At 49.5% G+C, this 22,235-nt stretch overlaps 1 protein-coding gene across 4 annotated transcripts in view; it reads left to right on the top strand.

Moving 5' to 3' along the window:
- Steap3 (STEAP3 metalloreductase) overlaps positions 1-16,045 on the top strand; it is a 51,166-nt gene extending 35,121 nt beyond the window's left edge. For all 4 annotated transcript variants that reach the window (XM_031380752.1, XM_031380753.1, XM_031380755.1 and 1 more), the window contains 2 exons: positions 8,102-8,266; positions 14,306-16,045. In XM_031380752.1, coding sequence (XP_031236612.1) covers positions 8,102-8,266; positions 14,306-14,587 — 447 coding nt within the window. In that variant the 3' untranslated portion in view covers positions 14,588-16,045. The remainder of the gene's footprint in view (positions 1-8,101; positions 8,267-14,305) is intronic.
- Positions 16,046-22,235: the final 6,190 nt, after the last annotated feature.

The following is a 22,235-nucleotide window of genomic DNA, read 5'->3' as shown; positions in this document are numbered from 1 at the left end:
ATGTTTGTGTATGTGTATATGTGCATGTGTGTATGTATGTGCACGCATGTATGTATGTGCATGTATGTGTGGTGGAGGGGGTCAGTGCGTGCACACACACACATACATGTGTGTGTATGTGTATATGTGCATGTATGTATGTGTGTGCGTGTGTGTGTATGTGCGTGCATGTGTGGTGGAGGGGGTCAGTGTGCACACACACATGCATGCGTGTGTATGTGTGTGTGTGCATGTATATGTGTGTGTGTGTATGTGTGAGTGTTGCTGCCTATAAGTGTGGGTATGTACCTGCTGCCATGGAGCCCCTGTAGAGGTTAGAGTTGGCTCTTAACTTGTTTGAGGCAGGGTCTACTCTTGTTGGCCTCTGTGTACCCTATATTTGCTGTCCCCTAAGCTGGACACTCACCCGTCTCTTATCCCTTCTCCATGAGTGCTGGGACTGCAGAGTACTACAGCTCCCAGCATTATGTGGGCTCTGGGGCTCTGAAGTTAGATGTCACTGTTTGCACAATAAGTGAATTACCCACGGAGCCATCACCCAACCACACCATTATTATTATTGTTATTTTTCCAAAACAGTCTTTCCATGTTCTGGAACTCGCCACGTAGGCTAGGCTGCCTGGACAGCAGGCCGCAGGTGTCTACCTGTCTCCACTCCCTGAGCACTGGGATTACAGACACCACACCACCATGCCCAGCTTATAAAACTTGGCTTCCAAGGGGCTGAGTCAGATTCTCATGCTAAACCATGCACTTTATAGACTGAGCATCTCCCAGCCTTAAGTACATTCCAATGGTGGCAAAAAAAAAAGCTTTGCTGCTTGGGTGGCATATGACCAGAGGCGAGCTAGATAGCTGTTATAGGCCGAGGGCAGCAAGAACAGCTTCTTTCAGAGCAACTGGGAAGCCGGGGAGCTCCAGCCAAGGAAGCGTATTAAGAGTCATATGAAGTCATATTAAGACGTGGAGTCAGTAGGCAGACCTGGGCCCTGAGGGAAATGGAGACAGTGGAGGGTTCGGATTTGAGGGGCAAGGATCTGTCTGATGCTTTGACAGGCCACTGGCTGGTAGGTTCCAGACAGACAAGAGGGGTCAGAGGCAGACACTGGAGACCATAAAGGAGGTTCAGGTGGCTCATCTGACCCTCTGTGCATGGCAGTGGGGGGCATGGCGTGGGCTGAGAGAGGCTGTGGCAGGAATAGGGAGGTCCTGTTTTAAGGTCAAGCACACAGAATTGCTGAAGGACCGGATGTGGTGAGGGGTTTAAAGGTTGGTCTGGGTTTGAGTCTGAGCCTCCAAAAGACAGAGCTGCCATAACTGAGAGGGGCCAAGGGCAAGGAAACTGGTTTTGGTCTAGGAGGTTTCGTTGGCTTGTTTGTCTTCTGTGCATGTGTATAGGTCAGAAGACCACATCAGCTGCCATCTCGCAGGTGCTGCCCACTTTTCATTTGAGACAGTGTCTCTCCTTGGCCTAGAAAGTCACCACGCAGCCGGGTGGTGGTGGTGCACGCCTTTAATTCCAGCACTTGGAAGGCAGAGGCAGGTGGATTTCTGAGTTCAAGGCTAGCCTGGTCTACAGAGTGAGTTCCAGGACGGCCAGGGCTACACAGAGAAACCCTGTCTCGAAGAAACAAAAAAAAAAAAAGAAAGAAAGTCACTGTGCAGGCCAGACAAGGTGGCCAGCAAGCTCTAGGCATCCACATCTCCCATCTTCACATCTCTAGGATTAAAACTGTGTGAGTGTGCGTGTGTGCATACGCTTGTGTGTATGTGCACACACGTGTGTGTGTGAGACCACATGCTTTTGTGGCAAACACTTTAGCCACTGACCCATCTCACAACCTTATTTATTCATGGATTCTGGGATTCAAACTCAGATCATCATCCTTGCAAGGCAAACACTTCACCATCTGCGAGGCCACCTCAGCTCTCACCCTTAACTCAGCTATGGTCTTCCTTACTCATTTAAGGAAGACACATGGCACCACATAGCCCAGCAGGTTCCTGGACAGTGGAGGCGTTTGAGCCAAGAGAGTCGCAGGCAGTGGCACCCATAGAAACAGTCTGACATCTCGCCTGGCTTCTAGCTCACTTCTGTACTCTTAGCTCCAAGCTCAGAACCATACACGTCTCTGCTTTTCGTATTCTATGTCAGCCTTGGGCTCCAGGTTGCTGGCTGCATCCTGCCGGCCTACGGCATCAGTCTCCGAGTAGGTTCAGCACAGTGCTAACAAAGCACACCTCACCCACCTTCATTCTAGCTCCAGAAGCTGCTCAGGGTACAGGGACCCCATGAGGTCTGGCTCCTCTCTGACATGCTCACCAAGGGACACAGAGGATGTGGGAGTGAGGTCACACTGCCGCTGGACCACTCCCTGCCCACCTCAGGCTTCCACTTCCCCACTGGTGGTTTCTCCAAGGCCTCCTTCTTCCTACCCATAGGCACACAGCCTCTGTGGGCTCAGGCTTTGCTCTGAGAGGAAGTGCCAGATGCAGGCAGAGGAGCGAGGTCCTGGGTGGAACCGAGAAGGGAGAAAAATAATAGTCATAAGTTCTTCCAAAGGAGTTCGCTGTGCTCCGGGCACACTAGAAGAGCTGTGCAAAGCTGTGCTGGATTCTTCTATCCCCACCCCCATTCATTCCTTAAGGCGAGTGCTGTACTAGACTGATCTTTACAGAATGAGAAAAAGCAAGGCACCGAGAGGTTGTGAAAATAGACTGAAGACACACAGCAATGTTGGGAACTAGAACTGGCCATTCTATACCAGAGCCATGCTGGGGCCCAGATTAACTTTCTGCAGAAAAACAAACCAAATTAATAGCTGAGTAAATGATCTTAGAATTTCATTCATTCATTCATTCATTCATTCACCAGGCACTTGATCTATAAGGTCCTGTTGCCACAGGTACGAGTAAGAAAGGCTTCAGCTGGAACGCGGTGGCACAGTGACCTGAAGGCCAGAGCCCCAGGCTCATCCTTCATCGCTGATTAGAACCTAGACTGAACTGGGAGGGTCGGTGTGTGTGACTCAGCCAGGAGAGTGCTTGCTTGTGTGTGAAGCCCTGCTCTGAGTCCCAGCACCACACAAACTGGAGGTGGTGGTGCATGCTCCACTCGGGAGGTGGAGGCAGGAGGATCAGAAGTCGAAGACTGTTCTTGGCTACTTACTGAGTTGGAGGCCAGCCTGAGCTACATGCAGCCCTGTCTACAAAACAAAATAATGGAATAGTGCCACGAATCGATACCAATAGAGCGATCAGTGCAAGTGTCAGGGCCTTTGTCTTGGGGTCCTGATACGTAAGCCTTTGTCTTTCTTAGTGTTGACGGTTTTGCTGCTCTGTGCTGCTGTTGTTGTGTTGTTGTTGTTTTATCATGACCGGGATAAAACTCAGGATCTTCCATAAGCTACGCAGGTCCTCTCCTACTCAGTTACATCCCCACCCTCTTTTTGCCTTGCTTTGCTACTCTTTTTAAAATATTGAGGCAGGGTCCCACCAAGTTGCTTGGGGGTATCCTTGAACGCACTCTGAAACCCAGAAGTTGTAATCCTACAGCCTCAGCTTCCTAAGGTAGTTGAGCTTACAGACCTCCACCATCAAGTCCAGGTTGATATTTTCTTCTAAAACAGAGGGAGCTTTCCTGGTGTGGGGACCCTTGTTCTACTGAATGGGCTTCAGAGCATCTTGCTCTGAAGATGGTGTAGGGGCTGGAGCCCCGGGTGTTCAGCCCTCTCTGCTGTGTAGGCAGGTGTTCAGGTGGAGCCGAGGAAGACAAGGCCTACCCACTCCCAGTCCACAAGGGAAACCACTGCCCCCAGCCAGCACCAACTGCCTAACTCCCTTTCTCTATGTGTATGTACGTGCTCATCTGTGTGCGGGTGCACATACATGTATGCACATGACGGCGTGTGCCTCTGCATGTGGAAGCAGAAGGCGGCCTAGGTTGTTGTCTTGGTTTGGATTTCATTGCTGTGAAGAGACACCATGACCAAGGTAACTCTTATAAAGGACGACATTTCACTAGGGCTGGCTTACGGTTCCAGAGGTGCAGTCCATCATCATCATAGTGGAAAGCATGGCAGCTCACAGGCAGACATGGCGCTGGAGGAGGAGCTGAGAGTTCTACCTCTTGATGTGAAGGTGGATAGGAAAGGACTGTCTTCACAGGAGGCGGAGCTTGAGCATGAGGGGCCTTCTAAGCCCACCCCCACAGTAATGAACTTCCCCATTCCAACAAGGCCACACCTCCTAATAGTGCCACTCGCTGTGGGCCAAGTGTATTCAAACCACCACAGTTGTCGACCCCTAGGCACTCTCTACCTTGGTTTTTCTTCTTGCTGTTTAAGGGACTTTTTATATGTTTTGTTATTTGAGATAAGGTCTCTCACTTACCTGGAACTTGCTAAGTGGGTTAAGCTGTCTGGCCAGGGAGACTTAAGGTTCCACTTGTCTCTGCTTTCCCAGTACTGGGGTTACAAACATGTGTTGTTGTTGTTGTTGTTGTTGTTTTTATGTAGGTTCAAGTGATCCAACCAAGGTCTTTGTTGATTGAGTCCCCACCCCTTCCTCTTAATTTATACCATTATCTAAATTCTGCCTGGCCCAGACCTCCTTGATGTTATATTAACACAGTGTTGCCTTCATGCCAACTTCATGGCCCTGATAGCACAGGTGAATTGGTCTCACCCTTACAGGATATGATCTGTCCCTTAAAGGGGCTTCACCTGTTTTGCCAGATTCTCAAAGGGAAAGCCAGGCTGATGGAGCATGTCTGAGGTGACTCTCATAGCAAGTCTGGGGTTTAGCATGCCAATGCCTGGCAGTGATGAGCTGATTCAACCTGGCTATGTTTAGGCAGGTGGGCCACTGACTGACTGCCCCTTTGGGTCCCAGGTCTGGACACTGCTGGGGAATGTTACATCCAGTCCCTGAAGCCTTACCTGCCGGAGGCAGTCACCCTTGTCTGCTGCACAGTGCCTCCCTGTGGCCACTGCTCACACTGGCTGCTGCAGGGCCTTGTGGGAACAGAGAGCACATTAACATTAACGTTAACATTAACATTAACATTAACATTGACATTAGCATTAACATGGGCACAGAAAACCCTTCCAGCATTTCCTTGAATCCCAAGACAGTGCAGACTGGAAGGCCAAGGCCTGCAGGACCATGTTTACCGACAGCATCCTTACTCTCTCTAACTGCCATTGGCATGGCTTTCTGACTTGCCTGTGCGCTTCGTAGAGATGCATTTCCAGATTAATCAGAAGTCAAAGTAAAAGGCAGCTTTCCCCGTCTTCCCCATTCCAAAACTAGCCAGTGTGGTACCACCAGAGAAAGATAACAGCTGACTGTGGGCCCCGGGGGGAGTCATTCAACCAAGGACTTGCCTTGCAAACACGAGGATCTGAGTTCGATCAATCACAAGAAGCCATATAAAAAAAAGCTGGCAGTGATGGCCTCTGCTGGCCCTCCCAGTGCTTGGGGAGGCAGCAGAGACAACTAAATCCCTGTACTCTATGACCAGCAGCTTGGCCTACTTGCCAAGGTCCACATTCAGGAATACTCAGCACCCCACCCCCACCCCCAGGCATGTTTCATGCCCTTCCCTGCTCATCACTGTGGGGCAGGGGGGTGGGGCCACCAGTTTTGCAAGCCAAGGTTGACTACACTGCAGTTCTACAAAGCAGGACTTGTGATCTTAACCACCCGAGCTCAGCGAGTGGATGAGTAATGAGTGAATAGCAGACCACGTGGGGATGGCTTGCTCAGCCGCCACCAGCAGCCGTGAGTCAGTCTTGTCTGGGGGCTGCTACAGCAAGGACCTGTGTGCCCTCTACAAGGTCAGGTCAGTCTCTCCCCCACTAGCCAACTGCTGCTCTGGCTGATTTTAACACATCGTGATTACAGCAAAAATCCCAGCTTGTTTGGCTCTGTCAGGTAAAGAAACTCAGGTCCAGAGACGGTGTTTCAAAGTCCCACATGGCTAGCAGCCAGGAAAGCCTCTCAGTTGGCCGAACGCTTGCTCAGCGTGCTCGAAGCCCGAGGTTCCCTCCAGAGCCACATACACCCTGGCAGTGTGGTGCAAACTTGAGGTCATGACAGCTACTTGGAAAGTAGAGGCAGGAGGATCTGAGTTCAAGGTCATCCTTGGCTACCTTGTGAATTGGAGGTCGGCCTGAGCTACATGAGACCCTGTCTCAAAAAAAAAAAAAAAAAAAAACCCAAGAAGCCAGGCCATCGGTTTTCACTCTACATGCAGCATGGCCATTGATGGCATTTTCTTGGTTTCTTTAGTTTCTGAGCTTTGCAGCCATTTTTGCTTAGGCCCTGGATTCATTTTTAATATTTTATGCCAGTAACGGGCTTATGTGAGTTTTGTTTTTTTCTCCTGCTGAAGTAGTCTCACACACACACACACACACACACACACACCCCTGACTCGCTGACTCACTGTTAGGAGAGCCTGCTTGGTCCTTCTAAGGGGAGACTTTATTGCTTTTTTGATAGCAGAGTAAAGCAAGAGCATTCAGGGCTGAGATGGGGCATGAAGACAGTCCTAATGGAAGGATCTTGATCTAAGAAGTCCTTCCCCATGCAGGATCTGGGTCAGGGAATGCCAGTGGGTGAGAAGGGAGACCTCGGGGAGAGAGGGGGGTTTGCAGAGCATCCCCGATGCGCCTGTGTCCCTGCAACTCAGTGAGAGACATCACTTATGACAGAATATGTTCTCATTCTTTGCAGCTCAGGGCTTAGCACACAGTAGGGACTTCCTAAGTGCTCGCTGAACTAACTGGGGAGAGGATGTCAGTCTGTTACCTGGCAACAGTTGAGCCAGCGCTATTATGCCTCAGAGAGAAGGACACGTGGGAAGGAGGTCTGAGGGGTTCGAGTTTGGAGAGGGGAGGGGATGTTGTTGAGCGTCACTGTGTGTCCTGAGCGCAAGCCACTAATGAAGCAGGTTGAAACAGGCTGGGAAGGGAGGCAGCTGGCAGAGCTGTGGGTCCATAGAGAAGGGATGCAGCCTGAAACAGTTTCTTCCCACTGTCCTACACCGTGGGTGCTGGGAAACAATGGGGTACAGCCAAGCTTAGGGAACATGTATTTCTTTGGTTGGTGGGGTTGGGATAGATGAGTCAGAGTCTCAATGTGTAGTCCAGGCTAGATTTGAACCGATGATCCTCCTGACTCAGCTTCCCAAGTGCTGGGATTATACCACATACCACCAGGCCTGGCTGAGGGTCTGTATGTCCTGCCAATCTCTCTGATCTCTTACTCTCTAGCTAAGGTGACCCTTATGGTTGGCCAGCAGCCAGTGTCCTTGATCCCTACAATGTGTGCATAGTGCTCTCTGTCTTAAGGAGTATTCAAGAGATTAACTTTAAAAGCTTAGTTAATTAATTCACTAATTAACTAATTAATTAATTAGAGATAGGGTTTCTCTGTCCTGGCTGTCTTGAAACTCACTCTGTAGACCAGACTGGCCTAGAATTTCCGGAGATCCGCCTGCCTCTGCCTTCCAAGTGCTGGGATTAAAGGCGTGCGTGCATTGCCACCACCCAGGTTATAGATTTAGTTTTATTTGCATGTGTATGTTCTGTGTATGAGTGTGTGCCCAGGAGTGCAAGAGCTCTTGTTTTTTTTTGTTTTTGTTTTTGTTTTTTTTTTTGTTTGTTTGTTTGTTTGGTTTTTCGAGACAGGGTTTCTCTGTGTAGCCCTGGCTGTCCTGGAACTCACTCTGTAGACCAGGCTGGCCTCTTGCCTCCCAAGTGCTGGGATTAAAGGCGTGAGCCACCACAGCCCTGCAAGAGCTCTTGAAGGCCAAAAGAGGGGGGGGGTAAGAGCCCCTGGAGTGGGAGTTACAGGTGGTAGTGAACTGCCTGACTTGGGTGCAGTCAAACCTGGCTCCTCTGCAAGAGCAGCAAGTGCTTGTAACTGCCGAGCCATCTCTGCAGCCGCAGTTAATGGCTTTCGTGTGCCTGGCGCATGTTAGCCACCCAGCAGAGCATGAACACAGCTGTGGCTTTCCCGTCCTTTGGTGCTTAGTCAGTGTGTTCCAGGGCGCCAGCCTTGGCTACAGAGGTCATGGTTTTTCTCTTGTCAGGTCCTGGCCAACAAGAGCCGCCTGTGGGTTGAGGAAGAAGTGTGGCGGATGGAGATATACCTGTCCCTGGGTGTGCTGGCCCTGGGAATGTTGTCACTGCTGGCGGTCACCTCGCTCCCATCCATTGCCAACTCCCTCAACTGGAAGGAGTTCAGCTTCGTGCAGGTAAGGCAGATTCCAGCTGCAGCTTGGATTGTGGTCATAGGCAGGGCTGTGGGTCAGGTGCTGGGAACTCCCCACCTTCCAGGATCTCCAAGCCTCCTGATCCTGCTTCCGGTCACTCAGGACAAGTTAATCTTTCTGACCCTGGGAGGTCTCCCACATAGAGGTGTTGACAAGAATGGAGGGCAGAGCACGGAACCGGGCCTCAATTTACTCAGGGGACACCGTGCTTCCATACAGTCATTGCAGGACCCTGGCGTTACATGGGAAGCAGTGAGCTGTGACTTAGCTTGGAAACTCTGCCAGCACATGCCCTCAGATCAACTGTGCTCTGTCCCCATGTGGGGCAGGTGGGAACTAAGTGTGAGGCCCACTGTGTGATGATGGAATCAAGCTGTTGTTTCCAAAATGGTGCTGTTTCTTGGACAAATCCAGAGAAAAAAGAATGAGGACCAGGGTCCCACTTACAGGCAGAGTGCTTGCCAAGCGTGTGCATGGCTCACGCTTCAATCTCTGCAGTAGATAGACAGACAGATAGATAGATAGATAGATAGATACATAGATAGATGAGAGATAGATACATAGATAGATAGATACATAGATAGATACATAGGTAGGTAGATAGATAGATAGATAGATAGGTAGGTAGGTAGGTAGGTAGGTAGGTAGATAGATAGATAGATAGATAGATAGATAGGGAGATAGAGAGATAGACAGATAGACAGACAGATAAGTGATAGATAAGTAGATAGGCAAATAGACAGATGAGATAGATAAGAAAAATAATGAGTAGATCCATGTTGGTATAGATGTATGAATGGATGGTAGACATGGGGATGAATGAGTACATGTGTGAATTGATGGTGCTAGATAGACAAATGGATAGACAAACAAACGATAGTCCTCCAATAGGTTATGGATTTACTTGCCCTAAGAGAGTCATGGTATACATTGACACGTTGGAGATTCCAGTGTAGTTTATCCGCACAGACTTCCGATGAGCGCGTATCTGTGAACACTGCCATGTTGATTCTGTCTGTCTCTCAGCTGACAGCCACCAACATTCGGGGAGCCAATGCTGCTGGGAAAGGGTCTCCTTTGCATTCCTCAGTGCCGCGGCCACTCTGAGCACGTACCGCACACCAGGTGGCACTCTAGGCCCGGGGGCAGTTGGGCTCAAGGTGAGCAGAACTTGTCAGGGACATACCACCCACCTGGGAGACTTGCCTCAAATTCCCTGGGCACCTCCTGCTTTTCTTCATAAAGCACAGGAGGGTAGGCCCCTGCAGACCAACTTGTTCCCCAGTGGATGAAGGCTGTCTCCTCTCGGCTCCTGCCAGTTGTATCAGGGCAGGAAACAGCCTCATATCCACCCCCACTGTCAACCAAAATCTGCCGTAGCTTCTCTGTTCATCAAGGACTCAGAGGGATAGCAACAGGTACTGCTCTTATGTAATCCAAATTAATTCTTTGTGACTAGGGACCCTTAGCGTACCTTAGAACCAAACGGTTGTGGTTTGGTTTTTAAAGCATGGCTGTGAATCTCAAGGGCTCTGCTTCTCCCAGAAGGCCCCTGGAGGAGGGCTCAGGGTTGACGCACGCTGGCCTAAGAGGGCAGGGAAGGAAGGGCTTTTCGTGATCTGGGACTAATCCCTGTTTGTCTCATACCCAAATCTTGGATTTTTCTCTTCCCGCCTCGAGTATCCTGGGTATGTGGTTTGGCCACAATTAAAACGGGCTGTGGGTTGCTTCCCTTTCCAGAAAGTTCTTTCCTTAAGCAGCCGTAGATTACATGCTCCAGCTCTGGCTGCTGCAGGAAGCCTATGGATTTGATTTTGTTAGCAAAAGCCGGCTAGGGCTCCAGAAGTCATGCTTTGCTCTACATACCGAAGCGAGTGAAACGGCAGGGTTTCATTTGTGGGTGTCTGATGCCCGCGCCTCAGAAACTTCAGCCCCCTCTCCTGAGAGCCCTAGTATGGAGGAGGGTCTGCCCAGGCCCCCTGATGGCAGTTCCAGCATCACCTGCCCCCCAACCCTCAATTTACACCCCTGAAAAAAAAACGAGGCAGGTGAGAAGAAAAGGGAAAGCCCCTCATACTCTTCTTGGGGTGTCTGGTCACACCCCCACTCTCTCTGAGAAGCAGCAGCCATCTGTTTCTGTTTTGGTTGGGGACGGGGTCTCGCTGTGTTACCCAGGCTGGGCTCAGCCTGGGCTCTGAGATCCTCTTCTCTGGAACTTCAGGTGCATGCTACAGGCCCCACTCCCAGCTGCTGTCTCTGTCTCTTGCTCTTTGTGTTATGCCTGGCTGTCCACTGGGCATGTGAAATATCTAATACACTTCTTACTGTCAGCCACCACCACCAGTGTTTTTCCAAAGGAAGTAGGGGGAAGGTTCTGAAGTCACAAAGCCCTTCCCGAGAGATACAGATATCAGGCCTCCTGGCTCTGATGCTCAGGGACAGCCTGGAAGTCTAGGTGACCCGTAAACGTGCATGCTGCCCTCCAATGGCAGGAACACAGGATCAGTTCCAAAGCATTCACTGGCCTCCCTGGTTCCTCATACACTTATCTCCATGTTCTGGAGCTTCTGTCTCATCGCCTGTCTGTCCCTGTCCTCACCCAGGACTATGAGTGGACAAACATAAAAGGCAGGCTTTCTGTGCCCAATAACAGCTGGGGGACAGGGGGTGTTCAAGGGAAGAGCTGGCCTTCTTGGCTCCTATCAAGTTCATGTGCAGTGAGGAGCTATCGGATTTAGAAACCTATTGGTGTTCCAAAGACCCTGGGCCAACTCTCTGGGCCTGGAAATTTTTGTTTAGCTGATCTGAGAGTCCCTGAAATATTGATCCCATATGCCTGCATTTAACCTTCTGTCTTCAAGGTGATTTGGGTGTTCTTTTGTTATGTTTGGTTTAGTTTGGTTTGGCCTGATTTGGTTTAGTTTAGTTTGGTGTGGTTTGGTTTGGTTCAGTTCAGTTTGGGGGACAGAGTCTCATTTAGTCCAGGCTGGCCTCAAACTTGAGCTATGAATGAGTGCCTGACCCTTCGGCCTTAGCTCCTAAGTATTGGGATCAGGCACGGACCGTCACATGGTTTCTGTGGTACTATGAACTCTGGGCCTTTGTGCACACTAGGCAAGTGCTTGACTAGCTGAGCTCTACCCGCAACTCTTCCGTTGGCCTGTTTCTTTTTTGAGGTAGGATCCCGTGAAGCCCAGGCTAGTCTTACACTGGCTGTATGGCTGAGGATGACCTTGAACTTCTGATCCTCCTGCTCCTGCCTCCCAAATGCTGAGATTACATGTGTGCACCACCATGCCCTGTTTATAAGGCGCTGGCGATGGATCCCAGGAGCTTGTACATGGCAAGCAAGCAGTCTACTTCTGAGTTATATGCCCGGACTACCAAAGTGCTTTTCAAAGTTTTCAGCTTGTGTTTCTATTTTGGGGTGGGAGGTGTTTGTTTTTATATGACATCAGCTGTATTGGGCTCTCCCTATTTAGTTAAACTCTATAACACTGTAAAGTGTCCAGGAGGACTTAATGCATCTGTGCAGAAACCAGGGTACAGCCCCGAAACCCCAAGTTCTGTGCCCGAGTTATAGGCGATTCCTCTGACCTTGCTCGATGCAGCCATTGCCTGAAATAGTGACAAGGACCAGCCTGACCCCCACTTGGTGAGCGATGGCCCAAACCCCTTCATGCTGTCGTAATTGAGTGCCAGCAGGAGCCAGGGCTAACAAGCTTTTGTGTAATAAAAATGGCCCTAGCTCGGTGTGCTTGTCTGGGGTTGGGGTTATTAATGGCTTCTCGACAACCCTTTTCCTTCTAATTTCCTTTGGCTCTCTAGAATTTTTAAAAATTGTTCCCAAGGACAGAGAGAATTTTAGGGAAAACATCCAGGCTTCCCAGACTGGAAAATCTAAAGGCTTTCTGGCCATCAGCCCTGGCTAGAAACTACTAACCCAAAGTTAGGATCCCTGCCACGTGTGTCACGGAACTAACTCAGAAAACAAAAGAAGTGATATGTGAGGTGCTGGCTGTGTCAGAAAACAAAAGAAGCAATATGTGAGAGGCTGGCTGTGGCTGCTGGATCCTGGGCCAGCATGCTCGCCCCTCAGCGCTTAAGACACTGACCCACGTGGATCAAACACAGGGTGTATCCCTGGGAGAGATACCCGACCTCCCGTGAGGCCACGTCCTAGGCCTGAGTGGTTCTCACTGCTGCTTCAATGAACCATGCAGGAACCACCACCCCTGCGTGCGGCCAGTGGTTCTCGATCTGAAGAGGAGTTGGAGCTGGGTCCTCACCAATAGAACAGTCTGGGCATTAGGGCCCTGCGTGGGTTCCTCAACCTCCAGCTAGAAGGGTGTGGGTGCGAGGGTTTCCAAAATTAGTGGCTCAGTCCTGGTGACACATTTGTATCATCTGCTGAACTCTAAAAAACAACAGATGACTGAGCTCCACCCTAAACCAGTTGAATCTGAATTTCTGAGGGCAGGGCTGACACACTCACGTTTCCCCTAAGCTTCCCAGGTGATATTAACGTGCAGCATCCGGTTCGAAACCAGCCTCTGATTGACTGATTTTTCAGAAATAAAATCAGATGGAGAGAGACAGGGGGGGTCTCATTATATTTGGTTTTTTTCAATTGGGGCTAGAGGGCTTTTCTAGACGTGGTTTCTCTGTCCTGAAACTGGAAATGTAGACCAGGCTGGGCTACCTGAGTTCTGGGATTAAAGGTATGTGCCTGGCTGCATTTGGGTATTTTATTTGGATCTATAAACATGTAGTGGGAGCAGAGCTAGGAAGATGGCTCATTGGATAAAACGCTTGCCACACACATAACTTGAGAATTAGAGTTTTGGTTTCCAGAACCCACATAAGTAGGCATGGAGGCCTATCTGCAATTCCAACCTCAGAAGGTGGAGGTGGAAACCCTGAGCAAGCAGGCTAGAGAGACTAGGCTCACCGGCAAGCTCTGGTTGACCCTGCCTCAATAAATAAGGTGGAAAAGTGAGCAAGTATGATTCCTGACATCAGTCTCAGCCTCCCCATGCGCACGCACGCACGCACGCACTCACTCACTCACGCATACACACACACATACACACACACACACACACACACACACACACACACACACACACAGAGGCAGCTGCCCATGAAGACAGTGGGCAGCCCTTGGAAAATGCTTGTAATGTTAAGCTGGAACATCACAAGGAATGACCTGAATGATGCTCTCCCTCTGTCTGGAGCTCACCACCATACCTAACTACCTTGTGTTTCTCCTTAAGTCAATGTATAATGAATTTCCTTCATAATCCAGCCTTACCTCAGCTAGGTATTATCTGTAAAATTCTGGTTTAGATATGCCAGCAGACCTTGTTTCTATTCTAATATATTTGAAAATGTACATAAAATCAGTGGAGTGTTTTGTTCTTAAGCTCCTTCAGTGTAATTCCACTTCAAAGTTCAGAATTCCAAACAGCATTTGGAAGAAAAGAAGAAGCAAGAGAAACGACAGAGAGCATGGTTGTCTGTCAGATCTGCTGGGGTCAATCTTTATATGCCTTTAGCCCAGTGTGGATCCTGTTTTCAGCCAGGGACGCAGGCCCAGATAGTTTAGGAAGCAATCATAGCATACAGAAGAAGAGCAGAGGTCTCTGGGGTTGTGGCTCAGGAGCAGAGCTTGCCTTGCATGCATGAAGCCCTGGATTCTCTCCCCAACAGAGCATTCGTGAGATAGAGGTGGGAAGATCAAGAGGTCAAGGCCATCCTTAGCTACATACTGAGTCTGAGGGTAGACCAGAAGAGGAAACGCCCTGTCAAGAAGAAGTAGGGGAGGGGATGGTGGCCAGGGCGAGCAAGATGGCTCAGTGGTAAAGGCCCCAAGCTTGACAACCTGAAGTTCATCCCTGGGACTTACATGGAGAAAGGAGAAGACCAACTCCTCCAAGTTGGCATGGGGCTGGGATTTGAATCAGAGGTGCCCTGGCCTCAGCGGCCATCCTCTCATTCCTGCCTTCTCTCTTCCCACAGTCTACACTGGGCTTCGTGGCCCTGATGCTGAGCACGATGCACACGCTCACCTACGGCTGGACCCGTGCCTTTGAGGAAAACCACTACAAGTTCTACCTGCCGCCCACGTTCACACTCACGCTGCTCCTGCCCTGTGTGATCATCCTGGCCAAGGGCCTCTTTCTCCTGCCCTGCATCAGCCGCAGACTCACCAAGATCCGCAGGGGCTGGGAGAAAGACGGTGCTGTCAAGTTCATGCTGCCCGGCGACCACACACAGCAGGAAAAAACAAGCCACGTGTGAGGCCCTGGAAATGGAGACAGACACAGCTTGTGGGGGCCCTGAGCTGGGTTCGGGTCTCTTTTCAGGATGCTGCACAGTGGAGTGATGGTATATGTGTGGGTGGCTGAGATCCTGTTTCCTGGGGTGCAGGTGTATGCCGAGATTCTCAGAATGACACCTCACACGTGTGATATGTATTCACATATATTTCACATATAATAGGATTTGCTATTATTCTTACATATCTAAAAAAAAAAAGTGGGTCCCTATATTTCAACTTAAGCATTTCAAAGCAAATGGCACACATTAAACAGCAGATCCCACCCTTGGAGTTTCTACAGAGGCAGACAGACACTTCTGGTAGAGGAGAAACTGTATTTTGTTGGGTTCTACCCTTTAATCTCTATGTTCCCTGTTAGCTACATCCTAAAGCTGGTGCAAAGCTGGGGCGAGAACTGCCCCTGGTGCAGCCACCCCCATCCCAGGGCTAAGAAAGAAGCTAAGAAAGAGTGAACTGGGGGGGCCAGCTCTGGACTCTCCTGCTTCCCTGGGCATGTGTGGGGAGGCTCAGTGAGGTGCCCTGGAATCCATTCAGGTCTGTCCTTTCTCGAGGGAAGGGTCTGAAGCTGCCCCCTCTGATCCTAGCTGAGCCAAGGAGGAGGAGAGTGTCCCCCACTCCTTGCAAAGCCCAGAGTCACCGTGGAGCCTGCAAATTGATCCTTCTGCGAAGGTGTGAAGTCACTGCCTCACCAGAGCCATTAATGAACCCGTTCCCGGAGGAGGAGAATTGTTTCCTGCCATTAGGCTGGTGGTGACCCTCCTCTAAATCACTGTGCCTTCTCGCCTTTTCCATCATTAATTTGGACATCTCCGTGGAGTGGACTCTTGTCAGGGCAGTTCGGGGGGGGGGGTAGGGAAGCATTAGAGATGGCAGAGAAGAACCATCGAGTCCTCTTTTGGGGGCAACCCTCCCCTTGAATGTGCCCCAGGCCTGCCTTCATTAAATTGGTCCCTAAGGAGAATAATAGGGACCCCTTTCCGTTTACCCTGCTGCCTGTAGGCAGAGAACCTACCTTCTGAGTGCCCAGAAAACACAGTGGCCCCATGCTCTTCTTCAGGGCATTCCACGCCCTCCTTCCCTCCCTCCCTCCCTCCCTCCCTCCCTCCCTCCCAGTTACAGTCAACCACAAAAGTCTGCAAATCTTGTTTTTCGAATTCTTAAAGAGACCACATCTTCATTTTAATTACAATAGTTAAAAATCGCCCTTTGTTTATTATTCTTATTAAGCTTTCCTGGGCCCGGTTTATTAATTAGACCTAATCACAGCTGTGTAGAGGAGAAAACGTAACCTATACTTGTGTATATGGCTGTGGGTGTGTGCACGTGCGTGCGCATGCAAGTATGCATATGTGTTTCAGGTTATCAGGATTCCTGAGACTGTATTATATAATTCAAAAACAACTGGGAGTGCTTTTCTGCCAAAGCTACATGTGTCAAACTTTACTAACTCAAAACAGAGAGGGGGCCACACCATAGCCAGGGCATAGCCCTTCTCTCCTCCCAGCCCTGTGACATCCATCTCTGAGGAAAGAGTTAGGAAAGAGCCAGAGCCAGTCCCCTAAATCCTGTGGAGCTTGAGCGATGATCTATCATTACATAAGAGAAGCATCTTTTGACACGGGGGAGGAAGAAGGTTTGGCCAAAGTACACAGGATGAGACGTCCCTCTTCCCACTGGGGAGGCATCGTAAGGGTCCGTAAGTGAAAAGGGGATGGAGCCCAGTGCAAAACCCTTTTGTTAGGTCCAGATTGGGCAGAGGTGCCACAGTGGAGAGTCTGGCTGCCTCTTGGCAGGTATGAGCAGCCAATACTCCATGCTAGGAATGGGGCTCACAGAGAGGGCCTGAACTGGTGCCAGCTGCAGCCCACAGAGAGGACTGCTGGAGGCAAAATGGAGATTCCAGCATAACAAGGACCAATGAATTCCCTGCTGGATGCAAGCAGGAAGAACACTGAAAATCACAAGTTGTCCCAGCTGGTGTGGATGGATCTACTGCCTTCTCCACCTCTCTCTGGAGGGAGACAGTTCCTCGTAGCAAAGGTACCCACTGTGGCAAAAGTACCCACTGTGGCAGAGGTACCCACTGTGGCAGAGGTACCCACTGTGGCAGAGGTACTCACTGTGGCAGAGGTACTCACTGTGGGTACTCACTGTGGCAGAAGTACTCACTGTGGGTACTCACTGTGGCAGAGGTACTCACTGTGGGTACTCACTGTGGCAGAGGTACTCACTATGGCAGAGGTACCCACTGTGGCAGAGGTACTCACTGTGGGTACCCACTGTAGCAGAGGTGCTCACTATGGCAGAGGTACCCACTGTGGGTACTCACTGTGGCAGAGGTACTCACTGTGGGTACCCACTGTAGCAGAGGTGTTCACTGTGGCAGAGGTACCCACTGTGGCAAAGGTACTCACTGTGGCAGAAGTACTCACTGTGGGTACCCACTGTGGCAGAAGTACTCACTGTGGGTACCCACTGTGGCAGAGGTACTCACTGTGGGTACTCACTGTGGGTACTCACTGTGGGTACCCACTGTGGCAGAGGTACCCACTGTGGGTACTCACTGTGGGTACCCACTGTGGCAGAGGTGCTCACTGTGGCAAAGATACCCACTGTGGCAAAGGTACCCACAGCGGGAACAGGACAAGTTCCTTTCCTCACCCTGCTGCTGCCACAGCTGCTTATCAAATGGGAAGTGGATACTTGTCAATCAGCTCTTAGGTGGCGGGGGATCTTAACTCTGTCCCTGTTTCTCCCCATCTCCCAGGGCAGTCAGCACCTTCAAGGAGTGTAGTCACTCTAAGCCTGGTAAAGTCCCAGAGTACCCCAGGCCAGGGCTCTAGAAATGAAACGCCACAGCCCACAGTGGACATGCAAAGTCTATCTATGGTAGACACAGTTCCTGTTTCATCTCTCAGAAGTGTCAGTACACCGCCACTGTGTGAACGCCAGGCTTTCCTTCTGGCAGCAGGACCACACGGCAATGGTTCCTTTGTGGCTAGAGCCTGTGCCTACTCGGCCATACATTACCTGGAAGCGTAGCCAAGATGAACATTAATCTGTTCCCAGGATTGGCCACTGAGGAATGCCAGGTGTGCAGTGGAATGACAGGCCACTGATGGAGCGGGCGAGGTCCCCACAACACAGTCCAGGTTGTAAAAAGCAAGGCGGCTGAGGAATGACAGTCAAGGTTGTCCGCCACCCTGCGCGCACATCTTCAGAAAACTGCATATTTCCTGGGAAGCGTATAAAGTGTGGGTTGTTGGTCTCACAAATTTCTACAATTTCAGATAGTGTATCTCTGCTGAATTAGATCTCCCAACAGTTGCTCAGAAATGCTTCTGCTCCATACACAGTGGAAACTTGGATACACTGGCCATTGCCACCCTCCCCTCGGACACGTGTAGCTTCCTCTCCCAGGAGGTGAATAATGAGCCCCTGCTTACACAAGCGCTGCTTTCATTTCTTGACCAGAAACCTGGCTTGTTTCTGCAAGTTCCCGTTATAGGCAGAGACTGGTTTTCAAAACACTTAGTCAATCGTGAAATATGTCCCCACCCATCAGGCTTCCACTTCCAAAGGACCTATCCTGCTAAATCTAGTCTCTGGACTGAAAACATACTTTTTATTTGTTTGATTTTTTTATTTTGTTATATGGGGGTGGGGTGTGGCACATGCATGTGAGTGTGTGTGTGTGTGTGTGTGTGTGTGTATGATTATGCGTGATTGTGCGCATGTGTACAACTCAGGAGGACAATTTGAAGGAGTCAGTTTTCTGCTTCTTCCAAGTAGGCTGCAGGGATAGAATTCAGGTCTTAGAAACAAGTGCCTTTACTCACTGAGCCACTTCACTGACCTTGAGACATTTCTTTTAAGGCTCCACGTAAGTCTCAGGAAGCAAGGCAGTTAGTGGGGCTGAAAGTAAATAGGGGCATACAGATGTGCCAAGGGCTGCCTGGCTACTGGCTGCTTCCTAGTGGAAATCGACTTTGTTCACACCAGCTCAGTAGGAGCTCATCGTCCACTGTGAGCAAACCACAGGTGGGACGGCACAGGGACATCCCCAAGGATCTTAAAAAGCAGAAATGGTGTCTTCCAGACATGACAGAACCAATGCATCCATGAACATACAGCAACTACAGCTGCCGGAATAATAGGGAGCCACTCCGTATTCCAGCACGGAGTGCATCCCACCTTTAGCCGAGCAGCTCTGGGAGAGTTTTGACTTTTGGAGTAGGCAGAGTCGGTTTTCTTTAAGGGTGTGGCCACTGGTAGGCTGACTATGTGCCAGTAAATGGCCCCAGTCCCATAAGTACACAGATAGCACCAACTGAACTCAGTGGGTTAATAAGACAACAACCAACACCAGCCAACCATCCATGCAAACCATAAAGTTGGTAGGAAGTAAGAGATGATTTGGGAGACATTGGTGGAACTAGTTGGAAGTAACTACGTAGACCAGGCTAGCCTTGAACTAATAATAGAGACTCACTGGCCTCTGCTTCCCAAGTGTTGGGATTTAAAGTGCATTTGTGCACCAGGCCCAGCTCAAGTTAGGATTTGAAGGACAGGGGTGAAACCTTGGGTTTGTCACTTACACCAGACATGGGGGTGCGATCCTTCAAACCCACCACTTAGGAGGAGGATCAGAAGGTCCAGATCATCCTTGGCTATATAGCAAAAGTCCAAGACCAACCCGGGATGCATGTGACCTTGTCAGAAAGAAATGAGGGCAGCATGAGCGCTTCCAGGAACCAAAAGTTAAGAGGTTCTCAACAGTTCTTCCCTAAAGTCAGGCTTGGTGAAGGTTCTCCCCAGAGGGGAGGCTGAAAAGGAAAGAAAGAAACCCCAAGAAATGAGGTGGCTCAGTGGGTAAAGGGGTTTGCTGCAAAGACCGAAGACCCAAGTTTGATCCCCCGGGCCCCAGGAAACCACTCGACACTGAGGCAAACTCACCAATGTCTAACTCCCCTGAGTCTCTGAGTCTTTCTAAGACAGATGCACCACCTAGAGCCTTTGATGAACCTAGACGCCAGTGTCTCCTGAAGCAGAGCAAAGAAGCGCACCTTTTCGGCTCACAAAATGAACAGGAGCCCGGCACCCGAGAGCCTGTTCTCCTGCACCCGAGAGCCTGTCCTCCTGCACCTGAGAGCCTGTCCTCCAGCACCCGAGAGCCTGTCCTCTGGCACCCGAGAGCCTGTCCTCCGGCACAGGCATGCTGCCAGGACACTAAACCAGCCTCCCTGGGCCCCTCCCCACTGCAACCGGGGAGCTCAGAAGGTGTCCACTCTAGGTTTTATACCAAAGAAATGCCAAAAGCAACCCTCCAGCTGGAGGACCTGAATTTGAATCCCAGAACTCAACATAAAAAGCAGGATATGTGAAAGCAGGATATGTGGTGTCTGTAATCCTGGGGCTGCCAAAGGGGGATGGGAAGCAAAACAGGGGACTCCCCAAGAAGTCCAAGGGTCCGCTAACATGGGGTACGCAGCAGTGAACAAAAGACAGTCTCAAAACAAGGTGGAAAATAGGGACTGACACCTGAGTGTCCTTAGTCCAGGCTGGGTGGGCAATCACAATGAGCACACATTGATTATGCTCTTCAATCAAAAGACAAGAGATTTTGAGGGGTAGCTGTGAAACTACACCCTGGCTGGAGAGCTGTTGGCAGGCGATGGCTGGTGCAGAGGGAGGGCCAGTTTGCTTTAGGGCCCTGCTCCGGTGGATGACCCCTGTACCCAGGCGCATGAGTACTGGCTGCATTAATTAGAGTCGACGGCTTAAACAAAAGACACCATGAAGCTGTGAGGAGAACATGACAGGGCAGGCCTGGAGCAGCTGAAGGGGAAGGGATGGGGACCGATTCGATCAAAACACATCGTTAGCATGCATGAAATAAATAAATATAAAGTTTTTATTATGGAAGAATAAAAAAATCTATTTTAAAAGATGGAGACTGGAGAGAGGAAGGGGGCAGGGACTGGGAGAAGAGGAGGGAGGGGAAGCCGTGGTCAGGATGTGAATAAATAAATACATTAATTAATTAAAATAAAATAACATAAAATATTATCATTATAAAATTATTAGTGGTAAACAAACGCATCAAATATTTGCCACAAAGAAAGTATACAATATGAAGATTAAGCTTTCTAAAAAGAAAGAAATTTAAGGTGTTTCTCAAACTAAGTAAACTTTCTTAAATAAAAACAGACTACTTTTATTATTTCAAGAAAGATGGAGAGCCGGGTGGTGGTGGCGCACGCCTTTAATCCCAGCACTTGGGAGGCAGAGGCAGGCGGATTTCTGAGTTCGAGGCCAGCCTGGTCTACAGAGTGAGTTCCAAAACAGCCAGGGTGATCAGAAAAACCCTGTCTCGAAAAAAAAAAAAGATGGAGACTGATTAGATTTTGTCAATCTAGTTATGCATATAATTAATTATGTATACAGCTGCATAACTAAAGACCAAAGGCAATGGTAGAAGAAAATGTGTTAGGAAGAAAGAAACATTAAGATAGGGGTGGCTAGATTATCACATAAAGTATAGCTTATGACAAAAGGCATTATTTGGGGGAGAGAGGATCACTATATAATGTTAAAATATTTAAATATTTATAATTGAGTGCATTAGATAATATTGCCTCAAAATACATGAGGAGGGGTTGGAAAGATTTCTCAGTGTTTAAACACTTGCTGATCTTGCAGAGGACACACATTGGGCTCCAGAGGTTTCCAACAACCCCTTCCGGCTTGCCCACGCATAGCAACCCCTGCACTCAACACGCATGGACTCATTTGCATACATAGAATTTAAATATATACATATATATGTTTAAGTGTGTGTGTGTGTGTTTGTGTGTGTGTGTGTGTGTGTGTGTGAGAAAAGATGCATTGTAGCTTACCTTCTATTGCTGTGCTAAATACCAAGTCCAAAGGCAACTCGAAGAAGAAAGGGTTTATTCCTTCTTATCTCTCACATAGTGAAGGGAGTCAGGGCAGGACTCAAGGCAGGAACCAGGAGGCAGGAACCAGGAGGCAGGAACCAGGAGGCAGGAACTGAAGCAGGAGCCATAGAGGACGCTGCTTACTGGCTTCTTCCCATGGCTTGCTCAGCCTGCTTTCTTTTGCAGCCCAGGGGTGGCACTACCTATGGTAGTCACAGAGTTGCTTGTAGGCAAGCTGAGGGGGGGCAATCCCTTCTCCAAGATGATTGATTCTATTTTGTGTCAAGTTGATGGCAACAACCAGCCAGGTTGGCAGCCTTCCAGGAGGCAGGAAGGTAGAGGGAGGGAGAGCAAGGCCATCACCAAACTAAATCCCAGCAGGTAAATAGTACATTTAAATAGAATAGAATTAGTCTTAACAATAGAAGCTTGGGCCGGCTGGTGGTGGCACACGCCTTTAATCCCAGCACTTGGGAGGCAGAGGCAGGTGGATTTCTGAATTCGAGGCCAGCCTGGTCTACAGAGTGAGTTCCAGGACAGCCAGGATTACACAGAGAAACCCTGTCTTGAAAAAAACAAAAAAACAAAAAATAAAATAAAATATAGAAGTTTGATGTCACAGTTCTTTTTGTTTTGTTTTATTTTGTTTTGTTTTTTGTTTTTTTTT

Source organism: Mastomys coucha, unplaced genomic scaffold (assembly GCF_008632895.1).
Source record: "Mastomys coucha isolate ucsf_1 unplaced genomic scaffold, UCSF_Mcou_1 pScaffold1, whole genome shotgun sequence".
NCBI classification, from domain to species: Eukaryota; Metazoa; Chordata; class Mammalia; order Rodentia; family Muridae; genus Mastomys; species Mastomys coucha.
The sequence above is the reverse complement of the archived record's forward strand: the minus strand, read 5'-3'. Positions and strand labels throughout refer to the sequence as shown.